Here is a 9,780-nt window from a genome sequence, read left to right as displayed (position 1 = left end):
TTGTTAATTGAACTCATTAATGGGTGAGGTTCTATTTTCCCTCTTAACCAGGGAGAGTACTGGGCCAAGGGGCAGGAAGGTTCCAGAAACCTCCAAGAAGCCCAGCTCACTTTTAAGCAGTGTTATTTCATAAACAGGGCACAGAGAGGAAACAGACTGGATTTATTTCGTCTAAGCTTCAAGAGAGAAAGTATTCTGGGCTGGCAAGCTCTGACTGGAGGGCTGTGTTGTATTACAGAAACACTGCTTGGAAAAGCAGGCAGATGGGAGAGGGATACCAAAATGTGTCCCACATTAGAGAAGATGGTCCACAGAGCCGGTCAAGGCCAAATGCTGAAGGAGGAAATGTTTAAAATGTCCCCTCTCCCTCCCTCCCTCTCTCTCCGCTCAAGATCAGCCCTCTCTCCTCATGCCCAGCCTGTTTACAAATGGTCAAAATGTGAGAATGCCGCAGCCTTCGCAGTTTTGCTGGGACTCTAGTCCTTGGGCTAGGCAGGAGGAAGCGGCCGAGATCAGGATTGACCCTTGGGCGGGACGCTCCAGGCTAGGCCGGGCTGTGTGGGTGGTGGGCGGAACGAGGCGGGGCGGGGCGGGGCTGAGCCTGGCAAGGCTCTAATCTTTGGTTTCTCCAGTCCAGGCCTCAGCCTTCCAGCTCTGTGTGTGTGCTGCCTGGCGCTGCAGCCGGGGCCGCCATGGCGCTGCGTGTGGCCGCGTTCGACCTTGACGGAGTGCTGGCCCTTCCCTCTATCGCCGGCGCCCTCCGCCGCACCGAGGAGGCCCTGGCGCTGCCCAGGTAAGGGGACCCGCGCTGGGTCGGTGTCCCGCCGGGTCACCCTGCCCACAGGTTCAGCCCAAGTTTCAAACTGCTTCCCGGGTGAGCCTGGGCAAGATGGAAATCATTGCCTGGTACTAAAATGACTGTGTGCACTAGCAGATCCATTGCGCTTCTAAACGCTAAGTAATCAAACCTTGCTAAAGATGCATAAATAAATAAACTTTGCAATTGCCCTTTGCGAAAGGAGGCGTTACAGGAGAACTAGCACAACAGCAGTTTACAGAAATGACCCACAGCCCCGGGATTGGGGGACTGGGGAACTGGGGGCCAGGGGCGGCGGGGGGGGGGGGGGGTAGTCACTGATACCAGAAAGTAGTAGCTCGGTTTCAGACGGGGGACGGGGGAAGCAGGGCAGTGTAGAAAGTGTCTGGAAGAAATAGATCAAAATAGTCAGACGTGGGGCTGGAGATAAGGCTGCATTTAAGAACCGTAAGGAATCCAACGCCCCCTCCTGGGCCTCTTAGGGCAATTGTACTCAAGCACACACACACACATTTTAAGTTTGGAGGGTTTTTTTGTTGTTGTTGTTTGGTTGGTTGGTTGGTTTTGTTGTTTTCTTGGTTTTGGATTTTGTTTGTTTGTTTCTGGTGTTAGGTTTTTGGAGACAGGATTTCTCTATGCAGCCTTGGCTGTCCTGGAACTCACTTATAAACTAGGCTGGCCTCTAACTCAGAGATCTGCCTGTTTCTACTTCTCAAGTGCTGAGATTAAAGGCAGATTAAAGGCACCACCTCCAGGCTACACATAATTTAAAAAGTAATAAAAATAAACATTTTTAGTATCCAGATGTTACTAATTGTATGTGAGCTCATGAATAATTTTCTTCTATTTTTTTCTCTTTATTTTCCATCCTTTCAGTTTAACAAACATGTTTTATAATAAGAAAGGAGGAAAGCATATTCATTAAAAAAATTGAAAGGTGAAAGGTTACCCTGGTAGAACCTGAGGAAAATAAGGAATGGGTATTTCCAAATTACCGCTGGAGGAAGAGGCATCATGGCAGCTTGGGTTCTCCAGATCTGCCACATTCAATGAGCCTGGAATTCTTATGACTCCAAAGGCCAACGGGGATTAACCTTTCTACCGTATCGACCGTGCATGCCAACTCGGCGGCTGCTCAGCACCTAGAACCACGCACCTCTTCAGATGTAGAGACTGGGGCTTGGCAGGGAGATTCCCCTGCTTCATCTCACAGCAGCTAGCCTCAGGGCGCTGCGATCCATGCCCTTCCACCCAGTGTGATTCCTCTCGCTCTGGCTCATTGTGACATGCACATAAGTAAATGCAATAAAAATTAAAGTTCATGTCTTCCAGCGGCAGGGACATTCTTGTTTATCCCAAATTGCTTTTACTTTAAAATAATCCCTGCCTGCCATCACTGTATAAATGTAGCAATGCCCTATTGCAGTCATGCTATTTCTGTTTGCTCATCTTTGATCAACCCCTCTTTTCCAGGCAGAAGCAAATAATTCCCTTAGTTTCCCCATCTTGTTTACACACTATCACTACCTGCTTACCTGTCACTGTGAGTTTCCTATGGATGGGATTGTTATTTTCCTGTCTTTTACGTCACAGGTTTTAGCATACAACCTTGCACACCTTAGGCGACTAATAAATGCTTGTGGCATCTGACTGCACTCTGATGCTTTAAAACTGCACGGCAACTGCTTAAGGGCCTGAGGACTCCCACTGAGGAGACGGCGGTGCTTCTGACCCTAGAGTGAGGTGGTATTTGCATTGCTCTGAGTTCACCATGAATTGTTGAATGACACATTGAAAATGTGCCGATGTCAACTGTACCTTAAAAAGATTGTTCAGAAAATACAGATGGCAGAAGTGTGACAGAGACGAGAAAGCTGGGTAAGGCCACAGATCTTAAGAGTTGATGATTCTACCTGAAAGAGGGTTTCCTCTGTAGACAGAAACAAAATTCCCAAGTAGGAGATAATTGTTCTCATAACTGAGGATGGAAAATAACTGCAATGGGTTTGGCGGTTGCAGCTAACAGCAGGCCAGCCATGTTCGTTTATCAGGGCTTCAAAGGAGCAGCACAGACGGGCTGGCTTAGCAAGAGAGTATCCCAGAGGGCAGAAGTCCAAGATGGAGGTTTCAGCAAAGTTGATGTCCTAGTTTGTCTTTTCTTTTTCCGTGATAAACACCATGGCAAAGAGCAACTTGGGGAGGAAAGGGTTTTCTGGCTTACAGATTATAGTCCATCATGGAGGCAAGCCAGGGCAAGAACTCAGAGCAGGAGGAACCTGGAGGCAGGAACTGGAGCAGAAACAATGGAGGAGTGCTGCTTACTGGCTTGCTATTCTTGGCTTTCTCAGCTACCTTAGTTATACAACCCAGATATGGCTCTGCCCGTAATAGGCTGGGCATAAATCGGTAATCAAGAAAATGCCTCACAGATGTGGCCGCAAGTCAGGCTGGTAGAGGCAGTTCCTCAACTAAAATGCTCTCTTCCCAGATGTGCGTAAATTTGTGCCAGTTTGACAAAAAGTAACTAGGACAGGACAGCCTCTCCCATGTCTACATGGACACACAAGCTTATCCCTTTAAGTAGTACCAATTTCCTTGCTTATACCCAAGATCTCCATGTTACTATTACAATATAAAATACTGTCTGACATTTAAAAGTCCCATCGTCTTTAAACATTTCAATAAAAGTTCAAGATCTCTTTAAAAATAGAAAGTCTCTTAACCGTGAGTTCCTGTAAGGTTAAAAACAAGTTACACCCCAATTCCAAGAGAATCGAACCAGAGTACAGTTACACTCAGATCAAAGAAAACCCACACTTGAGCACTTGAGTGTAAAGAGCTCAGTGTCTGACATCTGGGACTCTCACAATTTTCTGTTACTTCCCCAGAGCTGGCAGCTTCCACATAGCTTGTCTCAAAGGCTCAGACCGGCTCCCCTCTACACCTGTCACTGTCTTAGGTAGATGAACCTTGGTCCTGTTACTTCTAACATATTGGGGTCTCCACTTAAACTGAGGCTTGTGTCCCTGCTGACCCTGTCACACAGTGCTAAAGGTCAATTGCTTTCCCGGGCCTCTTTCATCCCACAGCTTTCCTGTCATCTAAACTAATACCATTGGGGAGACTCTTACACATTGCCAAGTTTGGCTGCCAGTGTGAGATATGGCCTTGCCCTCCCCCTGCCCCCAACCCTCTGCTGACCCTGATGAAATACCTCTCAGAGGATTTAATCACAGTGATTCTGGTCTCTTGTTAAGCATATATGATTCTTCATCCCCCGCTGGCCAGAAGCCATAGATTCTTACTACAAAATATCCCATTATATTTGTGACAGTTGGTTCCCTCCAGTGAATCTCTCCTTGGCTTGAGGTTAGCATCATCTCCGCTTGTCCAACCATGTTCTGTGCTCTGTGTGGGTCTGTGTCTAAATAGCTTCTTTTCATTATAATACCAATCATGTTAAATTAGGACCAGCCCCAAAGACCTCATTAACTTCATTATCACTTTAAAGATTCCATCTCCAAATATAGTTCCATTGTGAAGTACTGGAAGGTAGAAACTTCAGTGCAGGAATTCTGAAGGAGAGATATTTCAGTCCTTAACACACATGTTTTTTAGAAATTAGAGATTAAGATAAAATAGGAGCTATATGTGCATAATAGATACCAGGAAAAAAAATGTTCCTTTTGAAGAATGTGAACTAAGAATGGCTACATGTGAACAAACTTGACCTGGGACTATATCTTTCTGTCCTTTTGACAACAGTTTGTCTACAAATATAAATGGCAGCTGTCTGTCCCTGCTGTGGGACACGTGATGAAGCCAGCAGAGAGCTGGTGATGGTGCTGTTTCTTGTGTCTTCCAGAAACTTTCTGACTGATGCTTTCCAGAAGGAATGCCCAGAGGGACCCAGTGAGCAACTCATGAGAGGGAAGATCACATTTTCCCAGGTGAGAGGACGCTATGCGGACTGCTGGGTGGGGGGTGGGGTGGGAGGGGAGGATTCTCTGCTTCATTCCTTTTCCACCCTGACCTTCAACTCCCTGTGCACATGCTCAAGTCTCCTTGACTCCTGCAACCCCCATAACTCACAGAGCAGCAAGACACTGGAAGGTGTGTTTAGAACTGGGTGGCAGTCTGTCTTGGTCAACCTGAGGGACAATCCAAGCCTTGAGGAACTGTGACAGGAAACATGACCACCAGAGTAGCTATTTCAGGACAGGATCACTGGAACCATTAACAACTACAGAGTGGGGGGACTTTGGAGTCAGGTACTGGGGTTTGAGTCTACAGGCCCTACTTACAGGTCAAGACCACAGCAAGGTGCTTAACTTCCCAAAGCCTCCATTGTGCTATCAGTAAAATGGGGTGATGACACCACCCATGTCTGAGTGTGAAGCCTTGGTAAAAAAAAAAAAAAAAAAAAAGTTGTTCCTGGTACTAAATTCTCAATTATTTCTTATAAGATAGTCAGGATGTAATACCACTTAGATTCTCCATTGGTGTGTCTATAAAGAATCTGCAAGCACACAGATTTTTTTTCAAATCTACCTTTTGAAAAATTGTACTATTATAGACACTTACTACTCTATCAGAGAAATTGGGGACCCCCTTGGTAAAACGAAAGATTGTAAAGAGACCGAGGATCAGGGTTTCTGCTGCAGGATGGTGTCGTCTATATATGACAGTGAAGCTGCCGCCTAGACAAAACCATCACGATGATATCAGCAGATGACAAGCCAATGTGGATGGGGTAGATTTCACAGGGCCCTGTCCCTAGGTGAGGAGCTATAGACAAGGAATGACTTCTAAGAGAGGGAGAATCGGTCTTCTTCAGGGATGAGCCATCCAATCGATTATCCAGTCCCTGGTGGTCAGCCCTAAACATACATGCATACATACATACACACACGTACATGTATACACATAGATGTACACATGTGCTCACATACATATAAACAAACAGGCTACACCGGATTAGAGGGAATAGAGGAAACACGGGATGACTTGGAGGAGTGAGGGAGGTGGGCATGCTGTAAATACAGTACTTGTGTATGAAAATTTTGAACAATAATTGAATTTAAAAACACACACGAAGCATTATGAAAATCCCATAATAAAATCCATTACTTTTTGTGCTAACTTCAAAATTAATAATAATAATAAGATGATGAAAGAAAGAAAGGAAGGAAGAAAAGGCCTACATGTATGGGATATTCTGAGAACATTGCAGTCACTTTATCATGCATGTACACACACATGCACACACACTCATGTACATACACACACACATACAGTGACAGTACAGGACAGTTGTGCCAGTGTTTTGGGGAGCAACTTTTCTGGAGCTTTAACCAATAAAAACATCCACAGCAGCACTGTTGAGGATAGGGAGGGGCTACTGTGTGTTTTCAGTGCCACAGGGAGGGGTTTAGAGTGAATTTCCAATAAGCAGTGTCATGATCTGCATCTGATTTAGACTCCCTGAGCAGTTTCTGTTAATCTAGAAATTCACTGGGTTAGAAGAAGAAGCCTGAGAAATTGACTTGTACCAGAATAAAAATGCCTAAAAAAAAAATTAAATGTCTTTTTAAAAAATTATATCTGGAAGTTGGCCTCGTTTGCATTCTCTTACATGGCGATAAACACCATGACTCAAAGCAGCCTGGGGAGGAAGGGGTTGATTTGGCTGACAGGTCACTGTCCATCACTGGGGAAAGTCAAACACCTGGAGGTAGAAACTGAAGCAGAGGGCTGGAGAGAGGCTCGGCCATTAAAGGCTAGGCTCACAACCCAAAATATAAGGAACGCAAGCAGAGACCATGAAGGCGAGCTGCTTACTGGCCGGCTCTCGGGCTTATCCAGCTACCTTTCCTGTAGCACCCAGGACCTCCTGCTCAGAGCTGCTGCAGTGGGCAGGATCCTCTCACGTCAATCATTAACTTAAAAAAAAATGCCCCATAGATGTGCACACAAGACTATACACCCTGATGGGAGGATTTTCTTATGGATGACCCAGTTTGTCTCAATTTGACAAAAACTAGGCAGCCCAGGAGTGAACTAGCTTAGCTCTCTTTATGTGCAGTAGGAAACAGAGGGTGCACACGGGCTATAGCTGAGACAGATCTCCAAACTGAACACACTCGTGTCTTTAGCACCAGATCAGAAAACATGCTGAGCGTGGTGGGATCCTCTCTCATCGCCCTTCCCATGAGCGACTGCTGGTTCATTCCTAACCCTCACCATTCCTGCCTCTGTTAGCATTTGTGCAAGCGGAACTTGGCTGCTGGGCGTCTTCTGCTCAGCCTTGTGCCAGGGCTCCACTGCACGGATGCACTCCACTCTGTGCACCTGTCCTGAGGCTGAGGGGATTCTGGGTAGCTGTGAGTTTGAGATACTCACGCATAGTGTTGCTGTGGGACGTATGTGCGGTGATCCGTTCTGTAGTGAGCTTGCTAGGACTCTGTCACGGCTGTCATAGCTGCTAATGTAATTATGCTACAGAAGACTGGGTGGCTCAAATATCAGGTGTTCATTTCTCACTGTTCGGGAGGTCAGAGAACCCAAGGCATCTGAGGAGGGTGCTCTTCCTGGATTCCAGTCAGCTCTCTTCTTGCTGTAGCCATAGAGGAGAAAAAAAAACAAGCCCCCATGTCTTTTTATACAGGCACTAGCTCCATGCACGGTGGAGACTCCACTCATGACTCGGTCACCTCTGAAAGCCCCCACCTCCAGAGAATATACCCTGAGGGTTAGGGCTTCAGCGTATGCATTTCCAGTGGGATGCAGACATTTAGTCCATCGTAAGCTGCCATGGTAAAGCGCCGCAGACTGGATAGCTCAAACAGAAACGGAAAGTTCTAGATTGGAGTGTCAGAAAGATTGGTTTCTTTTTACAGACAGCCAGTTTCTCACTGGATCGTTACATGGCTTTCCCTCTGTGTGTGTGTGTGTGTGTGTGTTAGCTTTAGGTTGCTAGAATAAAATGTCTAAGGCAATTAACTTATAAAGGGGAAATATTAATGTAGCTCACAGATAAGAGCCCAGTCCAAGATTGGACAGCTCCATAGTGTTGGGCATCTGGTATGGACAGCACAACTTATGCTATGGACCAGTTAGAAGAAGAGAGAGGATAGGAAGCTAACATCCCACAGTCCCCTCTGAGCACGCACTCCCAAGGACCTAAGCATCTTCCACCCTCTATGTCTTCCAAAGGCTCCACCCTCCAACAACAGTGCAGCCATTTGGATCAAACTTGGAGGATGGCATCCCTGTTTAATCGTAGCACCAGGCTATGTTCTGATCTTGTCCCCTGAGGATGCCCATATTACTGAATTAGAATTCATCCTAATGGCCTCATTTTACCTGAATCTCATCTATAAAGTCCTTCTCTCCAAAAGTCATATTCTGAGGTGCAGGGGATGAGGACTTCAACGTTCCAGTTTTGAGAGGACCTTATCATTCAGCCCATAGCGGTAATCATTTGTGTAGTTTCTCTTTGAAGTCTGGCTGTTATCTTAATGTCTGTGACCATTTCCCCAATGTGTATGTTAAGATTCTGGCCTATGGCCTTAGGCTGTGGAGCCTTCAGAAAGTAAGTAAGTCAGGAGAGTACAGCCCTTCAGAACGAGGTTAGAGTCTTTGGAGAAGGGACTATAGAGAATTAGCTAGACCTTTCTCCTTGGAGAAAAGTGAGCGGCATCCTCTGTGAAACAGACCCCATTCTGTCTGCATCTTGACTTTGGCCTTCACACACTTCAGAATTGCGGGAAAGGAATTTAAACTACTGCCTAGATACCCAGCTGCTGTTATTGTATTGCAGCTCAGAGCACTTTCATCCGTTTCTCCCAGGGACCGCGTTCCCGGGGTTGGAAGACACCCATCTGAACTTAGTGGGGCTGCCGAACCTTCTCCAAGGTTGCAACCACTGACCCCGCTGCCCTCCCACATCTGTTTGCTCTACAGTGGGCACCGATCGTGGATGAAAGCTACAGGAAGCGCTCCGAAGCCTGTGGAGCCAGTCTCCCTGAGAATTTCTCCATAAGTCAGATATTCAGCCAAGCCATGGCGAAAAGGAGCATCAACCGGCCCATGCTCCAGGCAGCTCTTGCTCTCAAAAAGAAAGGTAAACGTCTCCATCCTGCCCGTCCCGTGGCTCAGCTCCACCAGAGCCCCATTGGGAAACTGAGGTCAGAATACAATTAAGCGTGTTTCAAGGTCACAGGTCTGACACACTCTTAAAGCAAACCACCAGAGCCAAGTTCACTACATTAGACAACTCTCCACCATTAGGATCCCTAAGGAAATGACATAATTTTTTTTTTTATAATAAGGCAGTCACCAGTAACTGCTTTATGAACAAAAGTCTGCCCTTTTGTTGGTACTACTTAGTTTCAATAATTACTTAAGTTACCAAATTTTTGTTACAGATTTTAAAGCATGGCTCTTAAGCAACTCTGATTTTTCCAGTTTTGAGTGTCAGAGTGTCAGTCTTAGGGTGTCAGAGTGGCATGATGAGCTGGTGTGAGTAGAGAGGATGTCAAGTGGTCTAAGGTATGAGGTCATATCCATTTGTTGCTAGGTATTTTATTTTAGTGTCTGCCTCTTCTTCATAAGTATCAATGAAACCATCCCCATCAGACTTACGTCACTGTGGTCCAGGCATCTGCCTCAGTCCATATGTGCTGCTGTAACAAAAGACCTGAGACTAGAAGGTTTACGAAGGGCAGATACTGCTTCCTATACTTCTGGAGGCTGGGAAGTACAAGGTCAGGAGGCCTATGTTGGTGAGGGTCTTCATGCTATATCCCACCATGTTGGAAAAGGGAAGGGTAGAATGTGTGAATGCTGGAGAGACAAGATATCCAGCCTGCGGCCCCAGTTATTCTACAATAAGCATTGACGTCCTTCACGAAGACAGAGCTTTGATGGTCTGGTCATTTTGTTAGACCTCTGCCCACTAA

At 46.1% G+C, this 9,780-nt stretch overlaps 1 protein-coding gene across 1 annotated transcript in view; it reads left to right on the top strand.

The window, feature by feature from the left end:
• The first annotated feature begins 614 nt into the window (after positions 1-614).
• Ephx2 (epoxide hydrolase 2) overlaps positions 615-9,780 on the top strand; it is a 40,233-nt gene continuing 31,067 nt past the window's right edge. Inside the window, exons 1-3 of the mRNA XM_021654550.2 lie at positions 615-793; positions 4,683-4,767; positions 8,783-8,942. Coding sequence (XP_021510225.1) covers positions 693-793; positions 4,683-4,767; positions 8,783-8,942 — 346 coding nt within the window. The 5' untranslated portion in view covers positions 615-692. The remainder of the gene's footprint in view (positions 794-4,682; positions 4,768-8,782; positions 8,943-9,780) is intronic.

This window comes from Meriones unguiculatus, chromosome 9 (genome assembly GCF_030254825.1).
Source record: "Meriones unguiculatus strain TT.TT164.6M chromosome 9, Bangor_MerUng_6.1, whole genome shotgun sequence".
Classification (NCBI taxonomy): domain Eukaryota; kingdom Metazoa; phylum Chordata; class Mammalia; order Rodentia; family Muridae; genus Meriones; species Meriones unguiculatus.
Note: the sequence above shows the minus strand (reverse complement) of the source record. Positions and strands in the feature narration are given on the sequence as shown.